The sequence below is a fragment of the Monodon monoceros genome, unplaced genomic scaffold (genome assembly GCF_005190385.1).
Source record: "Monodon monoceros isolate NGI ecotype Baffin Bay Population unplaced genomic scaffold, NGI_Narwhal_1 Super_Scaffold_12, whole genome shotgun sequence".
In the NCBI taxonomy this organism is placed as follows: Eukaryota; Metazoa; Chordata; class Mammalia; order Artiodactyla; family Monodontidae; genus Monodon; species Monodon monoceros.
Window position 1 is genome coordinate 164,026,039 of NW_021703768.1, and position 25,819 is coordinate 164,051,857.

At 50.6% G+C, this 25,819-nt stretch overlaps 2 protein-coding genes across 2 annotated transcripts in view; one reads left to right on the forward strand and one right to left on the reverse strand.

Moving 5' to 3' along the window:
• TECR (trans-2,3-enoyl-CoA reductase) overlaps positions 1-13,029 on the reverse strand; it is a 28,047-nt gene extending 15,018 nt beyond the window's left edge. Inside the window, exon 1 of the mRNA XM_029217968.1 lies at positions 12,894-13,029. Within this exon, the coding sequence (XP_029073801.1) occupies positions 12,894-12,908 (15 nt within the window). The 5' untranslated portion in view covers positions 12,909-13,029. The remainder of the gene's footprint in view (positions 1-12,893) is intronic.
• Positions 13,030-19,479: 6,450 nt separating this feature from the next.
• On the forward strand, positions 19,480-23,284 carry DNAJB1 (DnaJ heat shock protein family (Hsp40) member B1). Its single transcript, XM_029218860.1, has 3 exons — positions 19,480-19,820; positions 20,999-21,579; positions 21,882-23,284. Exons 1-3 carry the CDS (start codon positions 19,610-19,612, stop codon positions 22,110-22,112), a joined length of 1,023 nt encoding a protein of 340 aa, XP_029074693.1. The 5' UTR covers positions 19,480-19,609; the 3' UTR covers positions 22,113-23,284.
• The last annotated feature ends 2,535 nt before the right edge of the window (positions 23,285-25,819 follow it).

Consider the following 25,819-nt stretch of genomic DNA (forward strand, 5'->3'; position numbering starts at 1 on the left):
AGCGAGCAAACTCAGCGCTCTTCGAACACTTTTTGGTCATGTATCCCTCAAGTAATTTTGCAAATTTCATGTCCCCCCCCCGCCAAAAAAGATTTCTAAGTTGACACCTAACATTTTGGGGGTTTTTTTGGTTTTTTTTTTTTTTTTTGCGGTACGCAGGCCTCTCACCGTTGTGGCCTCTCCCGCTGTGGAGCACAGGCTCCGGACGCGCAGGCTCAGCGGCCATGGCTCACGGGCCCAGCCGCTCCGCGGCATGTGGGATCTTCCCGGACCGGGGCACGAACCCGTGTCCCCTGCATCGGCAGGCGGACTCTCAACCACTGCGCCACCAGGGAAGCCCGACACCTAGTATTTTTTACCTGAGCTTGAATAGTTGCAAAAGATGTCGCTTCTGGCCAACTGTAGATATTGCAAATTTTATGTAAACATTTACGGGGCTCTGTTAAATCTCACCAGAGTCTAAATACTTGAGTAATATCATACCTACCATCATTTCCTTTAAAAGGAAAAAGCTATAAACAAGCTCTTTCATATTTGCTCCTTTTTTGCCTTGAAGTTGAATTCTGTTCCTCTTCCCCTCCCCCATGGAATTGTATCCAAATACACGCTTGTGATTGAAGGTTATTACTGAGCATCCTACCTATTCCTCAAATTGAAATTAAATTTCTTAAAAACATTTTCAGGACCTAAGGCTCTACGTGTAAAGAGAACATCCTTCAGGATGAGTTATCATTACAGTATCTGCTAAACATACATCATAAACATACATCATAAATCATCAACAACTGTTACTAAACATTAACCATAAACAGTAAGTTACTGGCACTGCCTCTCTCAGTGGGATGGAGGCACCCTTTTTCGCAATTAGTTCACGTAGCCAAGGTGAATATTTCTTATTGCTAGAATGAGCTACAGCTTTTATTCTGACATTTCTTTGTTTTCTTTTTTTTAAAGTAAACACTAAGAAACCCAGTTCACATAAATAAGCAGATGAGAATGGACAGTTTTGTTAAAGCAAAAAAAAAAAATCCCAATTCTGGGAACTCCTTCCCAGTTACTGGCCCAAAGTCTCACAGTGATCTAGTATCAAAAATATCTGTAAGGATCTTCCAGCTGACTAGCCCATTAGGCACCACTCCACTGTTTTTCTGAAAGCAGTGACTTGGGACCTGGTCCCAGGGACTGGCAACAGGACCTGGTCCCCAAGGCCTGGTGTTGCTTACTTGCTCACCCCCATGCAGGTCCCCAAGAGCATACAGTGTGGCAGGCATTACCCAGTCAGGGTGGGAGGCCCAGACCCCACCTCCCAGTCCAGTCTCAGGCCCAGGCGCCGCCCGTCTTCCAAGGCTCTACATGGCCCAGAGGACCTCTGAGCAAGCCCATCAGACCTTCTAGTACATGAGCCAGAGGGCTCTACCCAAGGATGGCTGCGGCCACCTACTGCAGGGCAATCCTGTTCCCTGTGCTCCTCGGAGACGCCAGGCCCAGGCCAGGGAACTCACAGAGCCCTGGGAACAGTGTCCGGTGCCCAAGGAGAGCTAGGACGTGCTTGCTACACAAAGACCTGCAAAGGACTCAACCACATGTGGAGGTCATCTGGAACCCCCCAAGAGCCTTTTCTGCTGACTGAGAAGTTCCTGTTCTTCATCTGCTGAGCAAACTGAGCCCTTGATATGCCAGGCCCGTGCTAGGGGCTGGGCTCGATGATGAACAGAAAGACCTAGGTGTGACAGTAGCATGCTGGGCGGTGATCCAGGTGCTGGGATACAATAGCCAAGCCCCCCCCCCCGACTGGGCCTGCTCACGCTCAAGGGGAACATGGGCAAAGAATCTGTTATGTAACATGAGGTCAGGGTGTACCAGATGCTGGAAGAAAAGAGCTGGGCAGGGAGCCCAGAGGGCCACAGGAGGTGGTCAGGAAAGGCCTCTCTAAGGAAATGCGATTTGAGCCAGCATGAGGCTCCCCGAGGAAAGTGCAAAAGGCCTGAGGCAGCACAGAGCTTGGCAGGGCTCAGGAACATCAAAAGACTGGAGTACAGCGTACTTGAGGGCACGCAGCTGTGGAGGAAGCTGGAGTGGAGGCCAAGACAAGTACTTTGGGTTTGAGCGTCCAGTGATGGGAAGTTGCTGGAGTGCCACAACCTGGTCTGGTTTGAGAAGGAGCCCTCTCGCTGCTGAGGACAAACATGGAAGCAGAGACGGCAGGCCTGAGACCCTGATGGCTTTGATTAGAGCATGAAGGTGGCAAGCAGTGAAAAAGACACCCTAATTCCTAGATCTAAAGTGCCACTGATTCAAAACAAGCTGCCATTTGTGGGTGGGGGGGGGAACGACACATATGTCAACATAAAATAAATAGGTAGAGGGACTTCCCTGGTGGTGCAGTGGTTAAGAATCTGCCCACCAATGCAGGGGACACGGGTTCAATCCCTGGTCTGGGAAGATCCCACATGCCGCGGAGAAACTAAGCCCGTGCGCCACAACTACTGAGCCTGAGCTCTAGAGCTCGTGAGCCACAACTACTGAGCCCACGTGCCGCAACTACTGAAGCCCACGTGCCTAGAGCCCTTGTTCCGCAACAAGAGAAGCCACCACAATGAGAAGCCCGCGCACCGCAACAGAGTAGCCCCCGCTCACGGCCACTAGAGAAAGCCCGCGCGCAGCAACGAAGACCCAATGCAGACAAAAATAAATAAATTTTAAATAAATAGGTAGACACAAATCGTAAGATGTATCCCAACTTAAGGAACATGAAAATGCCAAAGGGAAAAAAATGCATGCACGTCTTGGGACAAAGAGAGGAGAGTAGTAACAAGTGAAAGAGGATTTTGGCAGAGGAAGGCAGGGTTTCTGGAATATTTAACAGGCCTAGCCACGTCTATAAAGGGTAAGGTAGTTTAAGAGAAAATACTCTGCTGCAGCTGTTGAGAGAGGGGTGCAGGAGACACCTTGGTTGTCTCCACAGGCCAAGGCCCTCCGAGCCTCTCCCAGCCCCACAGGTCTCAGCTCGCTCGGCTCTGCTGGCTCTGGCAAGAGACAGGGAAGTGAAGTAAGGGGAAATGAGTCCCGGCATCTTCACAAAGACACCCTTCCCCATGCTTTCTCCCGGATGGTGCAGGTTTCCAGGACCAGCTGGAGAGACTGGAAATGGTGCCATCTAGGGGCCCCAGGTGAGCCAGGATGTGGTGTTCAGAATGTGCACAGTTCCCGGGCCCACTTCTCAGATGGCGCCTGGATGAGCCTGGCAGGAGATATTACTGGGGCCTGTCGGTCGCGGTCGGCGCTTCCTACAGGATCCCCATCTCATCCTTACATGAAAACTCAGAGTTCAAGTAACTCTGGGTCAAAAATGGGGGGAAAAAAATGGCCAAATTCCAAAGTACCGAAAGATGAGCAGAAGCCCACACTAACGCACCAGAGCTACACATGCTCACGGCCAAACCCAGGGGTTCCAGAGAACGGCCAGGCACCCCAAAAGCGTGAGGCACCCTCCTGGGACCCTCCTGCTCGTTGGGTTGCAGTGCCTTTTGCGCGGGCATGGACGATGTGCCTAGCGAACTGCGTGAGCCCGCCCTGCCTGTATGTGTAGGTCTCTTAACAGGCAAACACACAATAACTAGATCCACGTCAGGGTGACAGAGGAGAACCTCACACAAACAGCTATCAGAAGGTGCTAAGTGCTACGCGGAGAACCGAAACAGGAGGGCTGACAAGTGTGGCCTGGGTGGGTCAGAGGGAGCCCTTCAGAGGAGGTGACATTCGAGCTGAGACCTGAATGACGGGATTCGCTGACAGGACGAGGACAGCCACCTCTCCAGAGACTGTCCCAGCACTGGGATTTCCCCGGCCTCAACCCCAGCTCGTCCTCTGTGGATCCCACCTCCAGCCAGGAGATTCCATGAGACTTGATTCTCTGCAGTGGAGAGGATTCAACAATACACTGTTTCAGACTCTACGTATCTCCCCAAGAATTCTGCTATTACCCTCACGCACAAAAAGACATGCTCCCTCAACCCCACCTCCTGAGAAGCATCAATTCGGCAACTCCCCCAACCCACCCTTCTCCTTCTGAGTTAGCTTCTTGAGGTGTCCTGGGAGACAGCTTCTCCTCACAAGACTGCAAGCTGCAGCTCTTGGACCCCCTCAAGTTCAGCCTGCTTCCTGCTGCTCTATAAAGCCCCAAATGCTAGGGTTAAACTGCCCTCCCCGCCAACTTGAGAGATCCACTCCCACCCTGAGGACAGGCACCGTTCCCTCAGGCCCAGTTCCCACACAACCGGCATTGTCCCCAGCCAGTGCTCCCTGGTCCTTTTAAAGAGGGAAAAAAAAGAATTCACAAGGCCCTGGGAGATGGCACAAACCCTGCAGTCTCCCGGGCTGCCTGAATGGCCCATGACTTCTGCTTACATAAGAGCCTGGTTCGAGCAGGGACAGGACTGTGCCAGCCTGCCAATCCCCACAAGCTACTGAGAGGCCCTTTATCCCCCAGATGGCTGGGAGACGCTCGTGGCCCATCTCTAAGTAACCGTGGGACTGGGCGTGGGGGGTGGGGTGGGGTGAGCCCCAAACACCACCCACAGCGCCCTTGTCCGTAATGAGAACTCTCCCTCATGTTTACATAACACACACCATAGTGGGAGGGACCCCCCCCCAAGGACTTAGCAATAAACTGCCCTCTGAAAGTTAAACTTTTAGGTAAAATCAACAGGAAAAAGAAACGTCCATCACCGTTGGGACAAAGTCCACAGGTGTCTGGGTGTCTACAAAGGCTTGCCTGGCCAGCCTCATCTCTAGACGTGGGACAACCACGGAGTCTGGCCTCCAGGCCTCTGCACAAGCTGTTCTCATCCCTTCCCAGAAGACCTCCTCTTTCAGGCCTCAGCTTAGATGAAGACACCCTGAGGGGAGAGGCTGTGGTTCGTTCAGCCCAGTATTCCTGCGTATGACAGGTATAGAGGAAAAAAAAAAAAAATATATATATATATATATATATATATATATATATATGTTGGAAGGAATGAACTAATAAATAGACGATGGACCGGAAAACAAGTGAGCAGAGTCCACCATGGAAGAGTGTCCAGACCAGCAGAACCTGCTAGCGACCTGTGCAACAATGACGGGCAGGCCCACGTGCAGTCCTGGAAGCTCCCGTCTCAGCATGCCCAGGTTCCAGAAGGAGGAGGACAACAGGGAACAAGACACTTGTGGCCAGGGTGGACCCAGGGCTTACGACCACCCCGTAAAGCCAACTTCCCTAGGTTGGGACCACTAAGGACAGGTCGCACGGGGCCACCTGAGCCCAACACATGCAACACTGGACTCACCCAGGTGCCTGCAGCAGGCCCCCACTCACCCTTCTGCTACTCCCTGTGAGCCTGACCGCAGGGAGAAGACGCATTCATCTACCCATCCGGAAGCTGCAGGAACAAGACACCAAGAGCCCCTGCCCTCAGGGAGCTCAGAATCTGTCGGGGTAGAAAGACCATCAAGTTCCCAAATGAAAACACAACCACAGCCCAAGGAGGGCCAGAGAAGAGGAATAGAGTGCAGGGGTCACACTCCAGACAGGATGGTCAGGGAAGGCCTCTCTGAAAGACGCTGAAGCTGGGCTCTCAATAACAAGAAGGGAGCAGGGATGTCCCTTGTGGTCCAGTGGTTGAGAATCCGCCTTCCAATGCAGGGGGCGCGGGTTCGATCCTTGGTCAGGGAACTAAGATCCCGCATGCCACGGGACAACTAAGCCTGCACGCCGCAACTACTGAGCCCGCACACTCTGGAGCCCATGTGCCACAACTAGAGAGAAGCGCACTCACTGCAATGAAGAGCCCGCACACCGCAATGAAAGATCCCACGTGCCACAAATAAGACCCAGTGCAGCCAAAAATAATAAATAAATAAATGTATTTTTTTAAAAAGACAAAAAAACAAGAAGGGAGCAGGCATGGGAAAAAACAGAGGGAAGATCATTTCTGGCTGAGGGAAGAGCCTGTGCACAGGGCAGGGATGTGGATGTAGATGTTTGAGACAAAAGCAGTACAGCAATGAGTGAGCAGAGCAGGGGGTAGAGGAGGACCAGAAGACTCTGAGGGGAGTGTTTTCAGGCGGGGAGTGCTAAGATCCTCCCCGCTACACGGGAGAGACCCTCTGGCTGCTGCTAGGTGGGGAACACAGCCAGGAGGGGCAAGAACAGAAGTGGTGCACTTGTGAGTATGAAGGCTGTGGCAGGCATCAGAAGACCAGGCCCACTGTGAGCACCTGCCTCTTGGGATGGTTCTTTGTCACAAAAGTTAAAAAGTGGGTTCTGGGGAGTTCCCTGGTGGCCTAGTGATTAGGATTTGGCACTCTCACTGCGGAGGCCCGGGTTCAATCTCTGGTTGAGGAACCATCCCGCGTGCTGCGCAGCACGGCCAAAATACGAAAAAGAAAAAGGTGGGTTCTGACTGGGCTTTGACCTCACTGAGGGTCATCCCATAGAGGAGGACGGAGCAGATCATCCCAAAATGTGACTTTAGTGTACGTGATGTTATATCAGAAAGGATCTTTGGCATCTGGGCTTCTTCCTCCATCTTCTGGGCATACTGTTTAGCAAGAATCCATCTCCATGGGCCTTGTTCACTGACAAGTCATGATGCGTTCAAAACAGGCCACATGCAGGGCTTCCCTGGTGGCTCAGGGGTTAAGAATCCACCTGCCAATGCACAGGACACTGGTTTGAGCCCTGGTCCAAGAAGATCCCACATGCCGCGGAGCAAATAAGCCCATGCACCACAACTACTGAGCCTATGCTCTAGAGCCCGCGAGCTACAACTACTGAGCCTGTGCTCCACAACTACCGAAGCCCATGCGCCTAGAGCCCGTGTTCTGCAACAAGAGAAGCCACCACAATGAGAAGCCCACGCACCGCAACAAAGAGTAGCCCCAATTAGAGGAAGCCCACACGCGGCAATGAAGACCCAACGCAGCCAAAAATAAAATTAATTAATTTTAAAAATTAAAAAAAAAAAAAGGACACATGCAGAAAGCATTTCAGGTGGCATCACTGATGCAGATCTGTCTTTATCCACCTAACCATTTATCGTTATCCGCCTAATGATTTATACCTTGACGATGGGCCAGGAAGCGTGCTGGGCACTTCACTCTCCTCAGTGGCCCTCCGAGACAGGTGTCTTTATCCTGGCTTCATGGATGAGAAAACTGAAATGTCCCGAGACAGTTAAGAAACTGTCCCGAGAGCAGACCCAGTGGCTTGCAAAGGCCACGGCCACTCGGCCACACATCATTCCTTCCTCAGGGCATGAATGCCTGGGCCAACCCACAGTGAAGCCCACTTTGAATCTAGTAGAACCCAGGCTCTGCTGCTCACTAGCTGTGTGACCTGGGGTACATCTCTTCGCTCCTCTGGGCCCTGGTTTCCCCATCTGTCAAATAGGGATAAGAGGACTTTCCCTGGTGGTGCAGTGGTTAAGAATCCGCCTGCCAATGCAGGGGACACCGGTTCGATCCCTGGTCTGGGAAGATCCCACATGCCAGGGAGCAACTAAGCCCGTGCGCCACAACTACTGAAGCCTGCGCTCTAGAGCCTGCGAGCCACAACTACTGAGCCCACGTGCCTAGAGCCCGTGCCCCGCAACAAGAGAAGCCACCGCAATGAGAAGCCCGCGCGCCGAAACGAAGAGCAGCCCCCGCTCGCCGCAACTAGAGAAAGCCCACGTGCAGCAAGAAGACCCAATGCAGCCAAAAATAAACTTAAAATTTAAAAAAAAAAAAAAAAGGAAAAGAATAGTACCAACTTCATGCGTTTCCTGTGAGGGGTAAATGAGTTAATTGATAAAAAGCACTTAGAGTGAGCACTGTATCAGTGGCGGCTTTCATCACGACGCTCTGGCTGTGCCCAGGTTATTAAAACATCCTCAGCTACCACTGTCGATATGAGCAAGAGGCTGTTAAGACCTCACCTGAACTTGACCAACCAGCCCAAGGTCTCGGGCTTTTCTCATCCTCATCCAGCCAAGGCTGTCAGTGAAAGTACAGGGTTTCCCAAACAAACTCAACTGCGTTAACAAGACAGGTAGTCTTTGGGGAGCACAGTCCCCACCCCTCCACGCAGGGCTGTCAACCCTCCACCTTTTTCACTCCTCAGGAACCAGTTATTCAAGAGGTTCCGCTAGGCTCAGGGTTCCCCGTCCACACCCCAGTGTCCCACCAGCGGGCTCTAACAGCTGCCCTGCCCTGCACCCGCCCAGCCACACCCAGCACTCAGCTTCTCCCGCCCACCTCCTCCACCCAGGCCCCGCCAATGGAGTCAGGCAAACCGGAGGCCAAGGCCCAGCTCCACTGCTTCCTGGCTCTGTGACCTTGAGCAACTTAACCGACTTCTCTGAGCCTCAGTTTCCTTACCTGTAAAGTAGAAGTTAACACTGGTGCCCACCGGATCAGGTGTTCACAGGACTCAGTAAACTCTGGTCGCTGTTATTACCAGCACTGCCAGCATCACCAACAATGCCGCGGCTCTGGCTCTTCTACGGATGAGGAATCAGACAGACCTGGGTCTGGATCCTGTCTCCACTATGCTGTAATCTTGGACAAGTTCCTTCACCATTCTGAGCCTCTGGTTCTTTATCCACAAAACGAAGAGACAAGGAGTACCCACCTCTCAGGCTTTTTGGAAGGACATGAGAAGTGTGCCCTGTCGCTGATATTATTATCCAGCAACAAAAAGTAACCCAGAAAGAGGGGGATCATAACTGGGTTCCCATCCTGCCTGCAAACGCAAAATCAATCCCAAAAGCGTTTTCTGAAGGCCTGCTGGATGCAGCCTGCAGAAAGTGTGAATGAGAGATCAAACAAGCCCCAACTCAGAGCACAACACTTTCCTGCAAACAGGCACCAAATTTAAGTGCAAAAGTCAGAGACCAGCATATTAAAACAGCGCTTGATGGCCAAAAGAACCCAAATTATCCCTCACCTTCTACTTCAGAAGGACACAAGAATTCAGAAGAAAAAAGTACAGGAAACAACAGACACTTAGGATGCCACCTCCCAGGTTAAACAGATATTTATATTTTACTCTATTTACATCAGATTCCCTTAAAAAAAAAAAAAATAGCTGAAACCTTCCCTATGCCTTTTCCTCCCCCTCCATCTCTACCCAAGCAACGGTTCCTCTAACTACTGTGTAATTTCCATACATTTCTCATCTCATATTACAATTTATCCTTTAATTAGGTATATGTCCATAAACAACACACATAAGTCTCATTTGGCATGTTTTTTAAATTTATAAAATCTTCTGCTATTTGCTTTTTTTCCACTCTACAGGATGTTCGGAGATTTATTAAAGGACCAGGAAATCAAACTAGATTGTTTTTCATATAATGGAATCGTGCACAACAGTTAAAATAAATGAACCAGAGCTACATGTAGCACCTCTCATTTTATGCATACCCCTTGAGGATACATTTCCAGCAATTTCATAATGTTCTTTATTGCTGGCCTTTGCTGTCACAATTAAACAGATTTTGCTCCAAGGAGCTCAGAGAGATTAAGTAACCTGCGCTGGGTCACAATTATTTAGTGAGTGGCAGAGCCAGGCCTGTCCAAAGCCCATGCACCTATGGCACCATTACACATGAGTCTACGTTCTCCTTAATTTTCACCTTCCACCCAGTTTTCCGGCTCTAAACAATTGCCTCTTGACCAGAACTCTTGCTTCCAGAACTTTCGCATACTTACTCCTGTGGAGAAAACTGAAGCAAGAACCGTATTGGTCGAGGATTATTCACAAGATGAGAACCAACAGAGCTACCCTTTTTTGGGGGGGAGGGGGTGGAAGATCCTAAATGGGGCAGTGGGGACTGCCTTGCCTCCGGGAACCCAGCTGTGGGAAATGGGCAGTGACCTGGGCCCAAGAAGGCTGAGAGGGACTGATCATTCTAGGAATTAACAGACTCACAAGATATAGCAACTATTTTTGAGCTGCTACTGGGATCATTACTTTGACCTCTCATCTGCAATGGCAAAACAAAATTAAAAAAAAAAAAATCCTATAGCCTCGGATAAGCAGTTCCCTCATCAACGTTGCTCTGATCCCAAGACAATCCCAAGGCCTGCTCTGCCTTCCGAGGAACTGCTTCAGCCAAAGCCCGAGAGTCACCTGTTCTACCTGCTTTGTCTCAATTAGGCCACTGAAGGGACACATCATCCTCTCAAGACCATAGAAGGGAGAATGGCAGTGTCAGCAAACTGTCATCACAGCAGCAGCAAATCTCCCCGCCAGCTGGAATCCTACCTGCCAAAAACATCAGATATCAACCCTCACTAACTCACTGTGTCACTGAGCAAGTCCTGCACCTTTCTGAGCAGCATCTCTATCGCTTGTAAATTACACGTCATAGTCTCCAAGGTCTCTCTCAGAGTCAAAAAGGTCTTTCTGGTGGCTGTTAATCACTCAGTGGATAGGGGGTCGCTTGGGGGTGGAAGGATGGACTTAGTCCCCAACAGAAATACATTCTTTGCTATGGATAATTGACACCTTTTCTCAAACTGTTAAATGTGAGGGAAAGAATCTCTGCCATTTTTATTAGTCTGCAACAAACATCCAGCGCTGATCGGCCTTAACACAACATTGTAAAACAACTATACCCCAATAATAATTTAAAAAAACAAAAACAAAATAAGCTGATTGGCGTGCTGTGCAAACTGGGCTGGGAGACAACTGCTCCTCCTGTACGGAAACTCTGTAGCTATGACCTCAGTGCTCACTGGGCAAATGTTAGCAGAGAATGGTAACAGAGAACACAGCAAATTAACAATTTTATTTTCTTTCTCCAAGGTCACTTTGAACAGTGGGTTTGAAGCCCCTCCCTCCTTCTGGGAGGGAAAGGGTTTGAGTAAAGTAGAGCATGTCCTCCAGTCCAAGCCATGGGCCTCAGGCTGTGCCCAGCTTCCCAGAACAAAAGTGCCCACCCCAAGGGTCCTCTGGGGCCTACTTTATCTGCCTGCCAACTAGCAAAACTAACTCCATTTTGTAAGAGACCACACGTATCTTCCATCCTGCATCTTTCAAAGTGAATGTGCCTTTTTCTCCAGGGTTGCACAGAGGTCTTGAGAGGGAAAACTGTATTAGGAGAACTTTATTAGAAGAACTTCAATCTATAATCATAAAGTTGAATGAAGCATGAGATTATTGAATCCTACCTCCTCATTTCTGAGCCATGTCAAAAATGACTAAGGACTTCTGGGTTAAAGGTTTCAAAATATTCTGGGTAAATTACCGCCAAAAGTAATAATAATAGTAGTAGTAGTAAAGGGGGTGGGCAGAAACAGCGGTATTCCACTGGTGAATAAAAACAAGAAATCTCTCCTTGTACTTACATGAGCCACCTAACATGATCAAATTCACAGAGGCAGAAAGTAGACAGTTGCCAGAGGCTGGGCAGAGAAGAGAAGGGGGGTTAGTGTTTAATGAGTACAGAGTTTCAGTTATGCAAGATGAAAAGAACAGAGTTCTGGAGATGGATGGTGGTGATGGCTGCACAACAATGTGAACGTACTTAATGCCACTGAACTGTGCTTTTAAAAATGGTTAAGGTAGGGCTTCCCTGGTGGCGCAGTGGTTGAGAGTCCGCCTGCCGATGCAGGGGACACGGGTTCGTGCCCTGGTCCGGGAAGATCCCACATGACGCGGAGCGGCTGGGCCCGTGAGCCATGGCCGCTGAGCCTGCGCGTCCGGAGCCTGTGCTCCGCAACGGGAGAGGCCACAACAGTGAGAGGCCCGCATACCGCAAAAAAAAAAAATGGTTAAGGTAAATTTTATGTGTATTTTACCACAATTTTTTTAATTGGGGAAGGGAAAAAAAAAAACAAGAAACTCTCAACCTGCTCATTTTCATTTGGGGACCAGTATGCCATAGTGGTTAGCAACTGAGACTCTGGAGTCCTGAGTTTCTCTCTCTGTTCTGCATTTACTAGCTCAGAACCTTTGAGCAAGTCATCTGACATCTCTGAGACTGTTTCTCCATCTACAAAAACAAGAATAATTAAGTCTCCTACCTCACAGGGGTGTGAAGATAAGAAAACAAGGTAACAGAATCTCACGAGCACAAAAGTAAGCAGTCTTCAAATTATCCTTATTAATTTAATAATAAATTAGTTTATTATTTAATATTACTTATAAGGCAGCAATAGTTAATTAAATTATTAACATTATATTATCAGCTAGGTCGGTAAGTGCATCAGAACACTTCGTTTTAAGGGAAAGAGGCCCGAGTTAGGAGTCAGAAGACCTAGACTTCAAGACTGGTTATGGGTGTGAGATTTCTCCTCGGTGACACGCAGAGGTTGACTGAGATGATCTCTTATATTAACAGAAAACAAAGATCAGCTTTGCTGGTCGGCGGGAGCCAGCACTGGCGCTACACCTTCACCGCCTAAGCCGCTCAGGGAGACGCCCCGGGCGAGGAAGGGATCCAAAGATCAAGCCTCTCTGGGCTGATTGCAAAGCCCCTTCCAAAGCCCGAAGCAGAGGCAGGATGCAAGGTTTGTGCAAGACACCCTCAGACTGGAAGCAAGGGTTTCACACCCTCGCTCCTCCCCTGCCTAAGTCTGCAACTCATCCCGCAGGGGGAGCTACAAGGAACCTGTAAGCTTCCCAGGTCCTGCAGAGACCCCAAGAAAAGGCAACCCCAAAACAGCCTGGGTTGCAGAATTAGAAGTACCTCCCCCGCATATGCGCACTGCGATTTACGAGTGGCCCCGGGGCACAACGCGCGCCTACTGCGCCTGCGCCTTCCGGCTCAGCACAGGGCGAGAAAGGGGGGGGTTCCCGTTGTCTCACGAAGAAAAAAATGGGTCTGCGGCGGTCGCTCGGCCCCCGTTTCTTCGTTTCTTACCTCAGAGTGCTTCATGGCTCCCTCACACGGCGGCTTCTGCTCCTGCTGCTGCAGCTACCTGCGCGCAACACTGCAAGGGATACCTCACACGCTCACGACCTCCCCGCGAGACTAACCGCGGCTCCGCGTCCGCCCCGCTCCTCCCTGCCGCGCGCGCCCCTCCAGCCAATCAGCGCACGGGGCGCCCACTTCGCCCTCGCCCAGCAGGGCAGGTCTGAACGAGAAATAGCCGCTCTCGCCACGGGGCTAGCCAATCAGCTTGCAAGACCCACCGAGGGGGCGGAGCGCGGGCAAGAGGGAGGGGAGTCGGTAGAAAGAAGGGGCTTGGCTACCCACCAATCAAAGGGGGCCTCGGCGCCGCGAGCCCCCCTGCCCCGCCCCTTGGTGGCGTCGCTGTGGAAACCAAGGGAAGCGAAGGTTACTGCAAGGCGGGGGGGGAGGGAGCTAGCAGTTGAGTGACGTAGAAGGCAGCGTTCACGTGGTGGGCAGCTCGACTGGATGAATTCCGAGGTGGGCGGCCCCCGGGGGATACCGGGGAGCAACGGGAGAGGGATGGGGGTTGGAAGCATGGGCTGGGGCACCTGGATGGAGAGGCCTTTCTGGCTAGGGGACCCGTATCTGTCATGAATGGGAGGAAAGGAAAGGGGAAATGGGTGGTGAAAAGCCTTCTGGAACCGCCCCCAACCTGTAACCATTCTGCGGCTGTCTTCACTCCCTTTTCAATGCAAGCCCCCGCCCCACCTTGCTCGACTTGTAGGGCACGGAGGCCACATTTGTCTCTACCTGCACGGTCCAGTATGGTCACCGCCGGCCACATGTGTCTAGTGAGCCCTTGAAATGTGGCTAGTCAAAACTGAGATGTGCTGTAAACATAAAACACAAACCGATTTCAAAGACTTAGTACGAAAAGGAAAATGTAAAAAAAAAAAAACAAAAAACTTCATTAATCACCTTTTATGTTGACTACACGTTGAAATGATATTATTTTGGATATATTGGATTAAAATACATTATTAAAATTAAATTCCCCTGTTTCTTTTTACTTCTTTAATGTGCCTGTTGGAACATTTAAAATCAAACACAGCTTGCATGTGGCTGATGGTTGTGCCTCTCACACTAGCTCTACTGGACAGTGCTGGTTTGGGGTCATGCCATGCTTTTGCTCCATTGATTGTCATGAGCAGGCTGGGAGGCTGGTTTCCACCACACACACACACACACACTCATGCACACTTAAGACAGGACCTGGCACACTCCCTCACCTTATCTACTTTCTCCTGATTCCAGACCCTGCCCCTGAGCCTTCATCAACTGTTGAACCCTTCAGAATTCAGAGGCCTGGCATCAGGGACATGGTGAGAAGTCCTCAAAGATAGATCTGTGATTCACAGGAGAGCAGGGCAGGGAGAAGGTGAGTCAATGCTCAGCACTTAGTCATCCAGGTTAGGCTCTAGAGACTTCTGAAGCTACAGCTTATGGGGACCCCTGTCTCCAAGTAAAGGAAGCTAAGGCTGTGGTCTTCAGAAATTCATTACCTTTTTCATCGGGCCTATCTGGGCAAAACAGATGAAAACATAGTGTTTTATACTTGTACGTTCTCTTGTACAGATCTCTTCCTGTTAGCAGTTGTGGGGCTCACAGTATCTTAAGATCCTTTATGTACCGACAGGCCTCATTCCCTGGCCTCATGGAGGGGGATGGGGGACCACTCGCTCAGAGGCCACAAGTTTAAATCGTACGAAGTTGAGTTACTTGAGGTGTCTACTTCTGAGATGCTGAGGGGGCAGGGTTGAACCCCTAAAACCCAGCCATGTTTTGCTACTTTGCCAGTTCTGCCAATTTCCAGCTTCTCCAATGTGGTCTGAGTAAGCATGTCTTCCCTATCACTGGGTTCCAGCTAGGCAAGGCATCTGGTGTCCAAATAGATGTCATTTTTGGAGATTCCACACACATTCCTACAGACTCAGAACATTCTGGAATTTCCCTTTCGAGACTGCTTCCCTGACCCCTGAACTCACTCAACAGGCACCAAATAATTTTGTGAACCTACTATGCTGTGTGCCAGCCGAGGCATAAAAATAATTTCCGTCCCTCTCCTCACCTACAAGAAATGCATAGAAAGGCATGATCCAGCCTGCAAAGAAGTCCTTTGTTTTTGATGGGTATTACAGGTGTGAGGACCCCTTGTTGGCCTCACCTGCCTTCCAGTAATCAGTCTGCCAGCAGAAACCAAATCCACCCTCAGAATGAAGACTGGCCACTTTGTTCAAGCCATTCATGACACTGTACCACGGCTCTGACTATACCTATTGGTAGGGACAGCTAGATTGTCCAGCACAGTGGCTGATTCATAATGGTGACAAGTAAATACATTTGGTATTTGCTGAGCCAAATGTGATAAGTCCCTTAGAGCAGTTTCCAAAGGGGAAATTCTATTTCCCACATGCAAGTAAGATAGGATCTTGATTCTTCCAGGAACCTGGCTTGGCTTGTTTTTGGGTGTGTGATCAAGCTGATTCAGAGCTGTGTGAGGGAAGGTAAAGCCTATAGCAGACAAGCCAGGGCTGGTTAGCAACTTTCCACTGTGTCAGGAGCCCCAGAGAGAGGTTTCCCAAGTTCTATCTTGTCTGCCTTTTTAATTTTTATTTTTAAGTCCATGGGATTTATTTTCTTTTTATTGACGTATAATTTACATACAGTAAAATTCACCTTTTTTAGTGTACAGTTCTGAATAAATACAGACATGTAACCACCACCACAGTCAAAGATACAGAACATTTCCATCATCCCCCCAAATTCCCCTGTATCCCTTTGCAGCAGATCCCAGCCCCTGGCAACCACTGATCCAATTTCTGCATCAATACTCTTGCCTTTTCCAGAGGTCCTTTAAAATGGAATCACACAGTAAATAGACTTTTGAATCTGGCTTCTTTCATTAACATAATGCATTTGAGGTTCCTCTGCATTGTTTCCTGTGTCAGTAGCTCAGTCTTTTTTTATGGCCGAATAGTGTTCCATCATGTTGCCAGATCACAGTTTATTCATTCACCCACTGAAGGATATTTAGGTTTTAATGGCTGTTGGTAATGACAAATAAAGCCTTGATAACCATTTGCTCATGGGTTTTTATGTGAACATAGGTTTCTATTTCACATGGGTATTCCACCAGGGGAAGATGGTTAGCTTGTATGGCTGTAATGCTTTTGAAGCTCTTTTTCATGAAGAGAAGAGTTGAAAAACATGGCGATGCTTTTTTTAAAAAAATTAAGTCTTTATCATCATCTGAATCACAGCTTAACATAAGCTGAGTGCTTACCATAAATACTCAGTATGCTACACACTTTACACCTCAGCATTTTATTCACTGGGTGACCTCAGGCAAGTCACATGACCTCTCAGAGCCTCAGTTTCCCTACCGGTAAAACAGAGGTAATGATAGTCCAAGCTCATAGGATTATTGTCAGGATTAAATGAGTTAATACAGATCCAGTGCTTGGAACCGGCTTGACACAGAGTAGGACCATGTCAGTGTTAGCTATTATTATGATGTTCATTTCCTGGCCCCTCTCAAATTCATCCACAGAGCAACCCTGGGAGGTAAGATCTACCCTTATCCCATTTTATGGAGGACATACCTAGCAATTCGAGAGGTAGAGCAAGTTGTGCAAGATCACACAGGCAGTAAATAAGTAAATAGTGGGTCCAGAATTTCAACGGAGGCTGACCGACTCCAGACTCACCTGCTTAGTTCTTTTTATTTTTTAATTTATGTTTGGCTGTGTTGAGTCTTCGTTGCTGCGCGCGGGCTTTCTCTGGTTGCAGTGAGCGGGGGCTGCTTTTTGTTGCGGTGCGCGGGCTTCTCATTGCGGTGGCTTCTCTTGTTGCGGCGCGCGGGCTCTAGGGCATGCAGGCTTCAGTAGTTGTGGCTCGTGGGCTCTAAGAGCGCAGGCTCAGTAGTAGTAGTTGCTCCGCGGCATGTGGGAGCTTCCTGGACCAGGGATCGAACCTGTGTTCCCTGCATTGGCAGGCGGATTCTCAACCATCGCGCCACCAGGGAAGTCCTGCTTAGTTCTTACATTAGGGTTCTATTGGATACCAAAGAAACAGAACCAGTAGGATATATGTGTTTGTGAGTGTGTCTGTGTATTAAGAGATTTATTTCAGGCATTGGCTCATACGATTGTGGGGGCTGGCAAGGCAAGTCTGAAATCTGTAGGGCAGACCAGCAGGCTGGAAACTCTTGGCCAGGAATTGATGCTTCATCCTCAGGGAAACCTCAGTATTTGCTTTTAAGGCCTTCGGCAGTGAGAGCGCAGAACCCTAACCACTGCACCGCCAGGGAATTCCCTCAGTTTGCTTTTGAAGCCTTTCAACTGATTGGATGAGGTCCACCCACAATACCAATGGTCATGTCCTGTACTTAGAGTCAAGTGATTATAGATGTCAACCTAACCACATCTACAAAACACCTTCACAGCAGCACTTAGATTAGTGTTTAATTGAATAACTGGGTACAACTGCCTAGCCAAGTCGATGCATACAACTACCCATCACATCTTCTCTTCTTCTCTGAGTTGGGAGCTCAAACCTGTGCTGAGATTTCTGCAGAGGCCACTTTTCCAATAACATTCCAAAGTGCCCAGTGAGTGTCCAGGTCAAAGAATCATAGCCATAAGAAGAGATGTTGAGTTTGGTTTTTGTTTTTTTCTTTTTTGGGAGGGGGGGTTTGAACAATTAAAACTTCCTGAACATGACCCAGGCTTGCTCAAGGAAGGGAGAGTTCCCAGCTCTCAGGTTGCCCCTAAACACAAGGACACCCTTCACATGATGTTTTTGGCCCACTCAGGGCTATGTGAAGACCCTTGGAGGCTGCCACATCTGTTAACTCTTAAATTTATAAGTGTGAGGAAATCCACAAGCTCTGAGTTTTTCCCCATGGTGACTCTTCCGCTATCTGTTTATGTAGCTTTTAAAAAATTCAAACTCTCTCCCCTCCATGATTGGTTCAGGAACCCTGTAGTGCTGTGCCCCTGGGCACCCAGCCCAGACTCATCCTCCCAGGTCAGCTGGTGTGTGTCCTAGTCCAGAGTCCTTACCGACACGGTTACCCTGGGGTCGGGGTGGCCAGGGATGGCCGGAATCCCCCTGCTAGACAGCAGGGGAAGGCCATGGCATCTTTCTCAGGAGTTCCAGCCTGCACAAGGGCAGTAGTTACCAGAAGCTTTTTGCCAGGAAGCGGGTGGCTCAGCAGCCCACCATTCAACCAGATGGCTAGTCACCCCTTTGACAGCACTTCCTCTAGGCCAGGACTGTCCTGGGCACTTCACAAATGTTGAATCAACGTCAACTTCAAAGCCCTATGAGGCAGGTACAACTACTACCCCCATTGTACAGATAAGGAAGCTAAAGGCCCTGGAAGGCTCAGTAACCAGCCCAAGATCACACAGCCAGGAAGAGCTGGAACCAAGAATGAAACCGGGATGTCTGGCTCCAGAGCCAGTGTCACACCGCCCAGACCTCCCAATCAGTTCTTCCAGGAAACTCTCTCCTTCACAGGGCACCACCACCTACCCACCCCTCTTCCCTTCTCAGGTGGTACCCCTTTCTGAGCCTTCTTACCCCGTCAGCCCTGCCCTTGACCACAGACACCCCAGACTCTCAGAGCCGAAAGGGATCATGTTGCCCACAGATGAGGAAACAGAGGTCTTGAGAGGTGTATGACACGCCCATGTCTCCCCCAAATCATAAAGGTAGTGGGGAGGGGAAAAAGAAGGTGTATTAAAAACAGCCAGGAATATTTACGAAGCGTCGGTTCCAGACACGTTTCTGCCACTAGAGACCCAGCACTGACAAGACCCAATCCCTGCCCTCGTGGTGGTCGCAGGCTGGGAGAAGGGTGACATTTAGCATGAAAACCAAGGAACAGGGTAATTTCAAATTTCAGTGGCAGGAGTTCTTGAGAATACGGTAAACTGAAAGACTTAAGGAGCTGGACTGAGAAGACCTCTCCAGGGAGATGAACTTTGGTCCCGGGTGCTCACCTCGCTTTACAGGGTACTGTATAGGTGAGGACAGGGACAGTACCGGGGCTCCCAAGTGCATTCTACCCACAGCCGGTAGAAGAGGGCGGGTGGATAATTTTAGTCCCAGAAGCAGGGTGGGTGTCTGGGGCAATGAAAGATTAGGTAACTCCCGCACCCCGAGACTCCTGGCAGGAACTGATTCCCACGCCCTGTGAGTTAAGAGCGGGCACGTTTGCTTCTGCTACGGAAGGGGCGGGGCCTTCTCCGACCCCGCCCCTTCCCGGAGCAGCGCGTCGTAACCTATTGACCCAGGCAGGGGGCGGGCTGCGCGGCCGGCCGGGTCGTCAGGAGCAGTAAAGCAAGATCTCTATTGGTTCCCGCGGGGGGTGGGCGGGGCCTCCGTCTCCCGGGGGCGTGCGCCACGGGGAGGTGTCGCCGAGGGCGGAGCGGGAAGGGGCGTGGCCGCGCGCAGGGGGCTGTTGGCGGTGCGGCCACGCCCCGGATGTTGCGCGTCGCAGCCTGGGCGGCGGCGATTGGTCGAAACTGCGTAGGGGGCGGGGAGGAAGGTTCTGGAGGGGGCTGGCGGGCTCTGGAAGCTTCCGCCGGGCGAGTATATAGACTCCGGGAGCGGGCGGCGGCGGAGCCGGGGGACGGCTACAGCTGCGCGGGGGGGCCGGGCCGTACGCGCAGGCAATGGGCAAGGACTATTACCAGACGCTGGGCCTGGCCCGCGGTGCGTCGGATGAGGAGATCAAGAGGGCCTACCGTCGCCAGGCGCTGCGTTACCATCCGGACAAGAACAAGGAGCCCGGCGCCGAGGAGAAGTTCAAGGAGATCGCCGAGGCCTACGACGTGCTCAGCGACCCGCGCAAGCGCGAGATCTTCGACCGCTATGGGGAGGAAGGTAGTGTGCGCGCTCGCGGCCGGGGGCGCGGCCCCGCCGTTTGACAGGCGGAGAAACCGAGGCACAGCGGCCACGCTGCGGCGTCCCGGGGAGTGGGGGGCGCCCCGGCCCCCGGGGGCAAGTAGCCCCCGCCCTCTGGCCACACGGGCCTCCGCTCTCGGATAGGCGGCCGCCCGATGGGAGGAGCAGCCCTGGCTGCGCTGCTCGCCCAGAAGCTTCTAGTATGTCTGGGACTGCCTCTCCCTGGGCGCCCGCCTCCGCCCACGGCCCCGATCGGTCCGGGGTGCTGAAGGAGAGGGTTCGGAGGCCTAGCTTGAGTGGTGACATTGTGGCCCCGCGGGCCCTAGACTCACCAGGGCGAGGTGCAGGGCGGGGCCTCTGGCTGAGCGCCGGGCACAGCCTGCGTGTAGTGAGCCTGCAAACGAGAGTGACAGTTAAAGCCGAGCGACCTCCCGGAGCTCTCCGAGGGTGGAGTGAGGCAATCCCTGTAAAGTGCTTACTTGGCTCCGTGCCGTGCCGGGCACGTAGTCGGCCGTCAAGGTGTATGGAGCAATGGGGCCTGTCTCTGCCCAGCCTCCCCGGGGTCGCCCTCTTCAGGGAAAAAGAAAGCTTTCTTGGTGTCCAGTTGCTCGTTGATGACTCAGGCTGGCTTCTGGGCTTGGTTTTCAGAAATAAGTGACTTTTTATATAAGAATGGTGGTAGTAAGTGCCAGGGTGTGAGAATTTGAAAGTCTCCGTTTACAGTTTCACCTTCATCTCTACTCCCCCACTCGTCTCTAGCCCTAAAGTATTTAAGAGTAAACATTTAGTGAAAATTGATCCTGGGTTGTGCTTTTTTCATCGGATCTGTTAGTGAATTCTTTGTACTCCTTGTAACACTGCAGGAAGGATGGGTTACTCAGGTGTGAGGACCTGGGTGACCCCAAGAGATATGGCCATCTCAGAGCTTGAGCCTTTCACTACTGTCATGCCACAATGAACTACCTACCCTGGGGAGTAAGGGTTCTGTTTTTGCCGCTGCAAGTGGGAGGTAAAAGCTTGGGGTTCTTCGTTATTCTTCCCAGACAGGCTAAAAAAACTCCTCCCGCAATGGCTCCTAAGCTTTTTTCCTTAAGGAAAGCTCCTGGAGAGCTAAGCTCCTAGCCAGCCATCTGATTTCTTCTGCTTTTGCTTTTCAGGCCTAAAGGGCAGTGGCCCCAGTGGCGGAAGCAGCGGTGGTGCTAACGGTACCTCTTTCAGCTACACATTCCATGGAGACCCTCACGCCATGTTTGCTGAGTTCTTCGGTGGCCGAAATCCCTTTGACACCTTTTTTGGGCAGCGCAACGGGGAGGAAGGCATGGACATCGATGACCCATTCTCAGGCTTCCCTATGGGCATGGGTGGCTTCACCAACATGAACTTTGGCCGCTCCCGCCCTGCCCAAGAGCCCACCCGAAGGAAGCAAGATCCCCCTGTCACCCATGACCTCAGGGTATCACTTGAAGAGATCTATAGCGGCTGTACCAAGAAAATGAAAATCTCTCATAAGCGGCTGAACCCTGATGGAAAGAGCATTCGCAACGAAGACAAAATCTTGACCATTGAAGTGAAGCGGGGGTGGAAAGAAGGGACCAAAATCACCTTCCCCAAGGAAGGAGACCAGACCTCCAACAACATTCCAGCCGACATCGTCTTTGTTTTAAAGGACAAGCCACACAATATCTTTAAGAGAGATGGCTCTGATGTCATTTACCCAGCCAGGATCACCCTTCGGGAGGTAAGGCACTAGGCAGGGCAACGTCTGCGGAGGGAGAAGGCTGCTTTTTGACACAGTTCAGTATTTGCTTGACACATATTTCTGAGCTCTTGGTGTGTGCCAGGCTTGGGAGGTGCAGTAGCAACAAGACTTTCCAGGGCTCTGTTTTTCCAGAGCTTCTGTGCTGGTGACCTGGGTGGATCTGGGGGCAGGGTCTTAGCTACAAAGGCCTCATGGTGCTTACCTTACATTAAACAGTCTCTGGGCAGGATGTGAGCTTCCGAAGCTACTCTCTATCTAATGTTGTCCATTTGCTTTCCAAGGCTCTGTGTGGCTGTACAGTGAATGTCCCAACTCTGGACGGCAGGACCATACCTGTTGTATTCAAAGATGTCATCAGGCCTGGCATGCGGCGAAAAGTTCCTGGAGAAGGACTTCCTCTCCCCAAAATGCCCGAGAAACGTGGAGACCTTATTATTGAGTTTGAAGTGATCTTCCCCGAAAGGATTCCCCAGACGTCAAGAACCGTTCTTGAGCAGGTTCTTCCAATATAGTCAACTGTGTTCCCCAAGGACTGACCAGGGACCTTTCCAGAGCTCAAGGATTTCCAGACTGTTCCACCAGCTGTGGACCCGCGAGAGGGCGGGAGGGCCCAGGGCGGGCTTTTGTACTGCTGAATGTTTTCCAGAGAATATATTACACAATCTTTTAAAGTCGTGCACTAGACTTAAGTGGTTTTTCGAGCGATAGGGTGGCAGGTGGTGGGGACAGCAGGAAAAGGCAGTCCAGTCTGCCCCGCTGGGTCCTGCCACCCTCCGGGATGGGCCCACACCCTCCTCCCCCAGGCCCTGCCCAGGGGGAGAGGCAGACCCAGAGCTGGACTTGATCCCTCTGTAGTCCCTTTGCTTGCAGATGTTAGACGTGGTATGGACCTGCCTTCTTGGTTACCAGGTCCTGTACACTCCTCAGTTTCTGTTGTGTAACCAGTTCATGTTTTATCCTGTATTTGTCTCCCACGTCTTACTCTTCCCCTGAAGAATCCCGTCTTTTCTCTTGCCATCTCAAATTGAGAACCTAGACTATTTTTGCCGAACTGCCTGGCCGGCTCCCACAAGCAATACCTCTCTCTCGTTCCAGCAAGACCAAGGGAGCCGGCCTCCAGTGAGCGAGTAACTTGTGCAGCTGCCTCTCCCTCGAGCGTCTGGGGTCCTGGCCGGAGCAGGGGGTCCTCTCAACCCCTGGCTCCAAGGCTGGGTGCGCTCACTTTCCTTTTCTGTAAGGCAATCTTTTGGCACACCTGGGATTTACCAGTGGCCCGGGTAATTTTTCATTTAATGGACTCTGGACTCTCAAAAGGACCTGATCCTTTTGCATTTTGCACAGCCCCAGGTATAATCCCTTTTGATAAAAGGGCCTTTGCTTCTGATTACAGGAGCACCGTGGAACGTCTGTAAATGTGTCTTTATGATTCCGTGTAAAGTTGGTGTGCACGCAAATGAAACCAGTCCACGGCAGCTGCTGCTCTCTGTAAGGGGCCCTGACGGAATTCGGAAGGAGCCTGGTGGGGGCGGGGGGAGGCATGTAGGAACAAGTATCTGTTCCTTGCAGGCCAGTATGGTGCTCAGACCTTTCGACTCATTGTAAGTTGCCACTGCCAACACAAGACCAAAGTGTGTGACTTGTCAACGTGCAGTGTGACAGCATTAAAGACTGATGCTAAACCTCAGGGGAGCGGTCCTGTGACTCTGTTTGAGGGCTCTGCTGATGGGCTGGGGGGGGGGGGTCTGGGCCGCCCTCCAAAGGCGGCCAGGGGGGGGGGGGGGGGGGGAGGGGTGAGCAGAAGGCAGGAGTCCTCTGCAAGGGAGAGAGAAGTCACCCTCCTTGAGCTGGATGTGGTGTGGATAACAGCACCCCACAGGACTCGATCCAGAGCCCAGTGGACTCAGAGCTTGCTTTCTGTGAAGGTTGGGGCCAAAGTTAAGCAGGTCCCCTCCCAATATTCCAAGGTCTGGTTGCTGGGGCCAAAGGGAGGTGTATGTATCTCCCCCCACTCCTTACTTGCTAGAACAGGCTGGTGTCAGGCAGACCCTGGCCAAACCAGACTAGGATTCCAGCCCAGGGCTGGTCCTGCCCTGGTGAAGACCTATTTCCTGCCCTCCCTTTATTTGCAGGCCACTGAAACTGCTTTTACTTTGCAACTTTTTTTAAGGAACTGGTTTTATTTTAAGGTAAGTAATTACACAGCCGGAAAACAATGTATTGCTATTTTGCTAGGAAACGTCTTGATGTAAAAACTTAAATAACACCATGTTTAACGTCAACCTAGGAGTGGCTTTCCCTTCCCACTGAAAGAATTTAACCACTGAAAACAGTCTAAGAGCAGTGCTGTCCAAGAGAACTTTCTTCAGTGATGGGAATGTTTTATGTCTTTTAAAACAGAAATTCTTTAAGATTCAATAGAAGTTGCTTGGTAGCCGCAGCCACACGTGGTTAGCGGTGACTTGGGTAAGACGTGGGTGCCTTAGAAGGGCAGCCATGTGGAGCCCAGAGAGGCCATCCTAGTTGGGAGGTGACCCCTGGAGTAGCAGAGCCAAAAGGGACCTTATCACAATATTTGTTTACTGAACCAGGGACCAAGATGACATTTACTGCAGAATTGGCCCTGGCCTCGGTTGGGGTCACAGAACCCCAGGGCTGCCAATCCCCCCGCCCCCGTCTCCCTCATTACATAGCAGGTGCCTCTGAACTTCATATCCAAGGGCCACCAGCACAAACGTGCACAAAGCCTCAATGTGTCACAGTTCTGGTAACTTATTTAGAGCAATAACCTAACCAGGGCGGTGGATGGGGCAGTGTGAGTCTAGGAAAATGTTCACAGTGAAAAAGACAGAAAGGACCCTAGTGGGCAGAAAGACTGCCCCTCAGATGTACAGCTTTTGCCCACACTGGGCGCGGTTGTGTGTGTCAAGTGTCTGGTTGTCTGCAAGTGGACCTCTCCTCCTCCTTAGCTTCCAGTTAATGGATCTTTTTTACTTTCCCATGCTGCCTATCTGACCACGTTTCAGAGTTCCTTCCATATCGGTGCATGTGGAGCTGCCTCTTTTTTGGGCCCACTTCATCTTTATCCATTGCACCAGGAGTGTCGCATTGATTCAAACAGTAGAAAACTCAAAATTTACATTCGGCCTGTGGTGAAAAGTTGAGTTCCCTCCCTCCTCAGGACCACTGTAGACAAGCCATGGCATTAGAAAATTTTTCCTTTTTTAAAAATGTTTTTTGTGCGTCCTCCCAGAGAGAGTCTGCTTATATAAGCATAAGCATAATTTCTAAATGTTCAGTTTCAATTTTTGGCTATGTAATCGCAGTACCAAATTTACAAGGGCACATAGAGTTAAAAATTCTCCCTCCCACCCTGCTTTTGAGTCCACCCCCAGTGAATGTTCCCAGTGTCTCCTGTGCATTTCCTTCTGATGCTGCACGAATATATTTTTCTTTTTTTATACAAGTGGTACATACTGTATGCTATGTTTTTTTTTTTTTTCCTCACATGTCATAGAAATAGCTTCCTCACTTCTGTTTTTCTACACATTGATTCTGCCAGGCCTGCTCAGGTGGGTGTGAAGATCTAGTTCAATGTTTGATGGCCCCTACCTCTCCTCTATCATTGCTCCTGCTTCTAGGTTTGAATCTCAGCTCGATCACTTTCTAGCTGTGTGACCTTGAGCAAGTGACTTAACCTCTCTGTGCCTCTGTTTCTTCAAGTGTAAAATAGCCATAATAATAGTACTTCTAGGGTTGTAAGGATTTTCAGATATATAAGCACACAACGGGGCCTGGCACAGAACAAGCACTGTGTGTCAGTTATCTTTGTATCCCAATGTGAAAGTTTCTCAGCCCACAACTGGTAACTCTAAAGACTGAGGTGAGTCCAAGGTCTTCTGGGTCAGTGCTCTCGGCTCAGGTCCAGGAACCAAATCTCCAGGCAAGCCCCTGAGACCCACAGCTCCACCCCAGCCCTCACCCAACTTGAGGAAACTGTACCTAAAGCAGGCTCCACCCATGCTGTCTTGTCACCACCTGCTCACTCCACAGCAGCAGTGGAGCATCAGGCTCTACGACTGAGCAGCCCTGGGTTTGATTCCCAGCTCTGCCACTCTGCAGCTGTGTGTTCTTGGGCAAGTGACTTCACTTCTCTGAGTCTCAGTGGCCTCCTTTAAAAACAGGGCTAATGAAGGTACAGACTTCATAGAGGTGTGAAAAC

Excerpts from the sequence above, each read along its gene's own strand:
- DNAJB1 (XM_029218860.1), top strand. The coding sequence starts at position 19,610 with ATGGGCAAGGACTATTACCAGACGCTGGGCCTGGCCCGCGGTGCGTCG. Across the intron at positions 19,821-20,998 it reads CGACCGCTATGGGGAGGAAG|GCCTAAAGGGCAGTGGCCCC; the intron begins GTAGTGTGCGCG and ends TTTGCTTTTCAG. Across the intron at positions 21,580-21,881 it reads CCAGGATCACCCTTCGGGAG|GCTCTGTGTGGCTGTACAGT; the intron begins GTAAGGCACTAG and ends TTGCTTTCCAAG.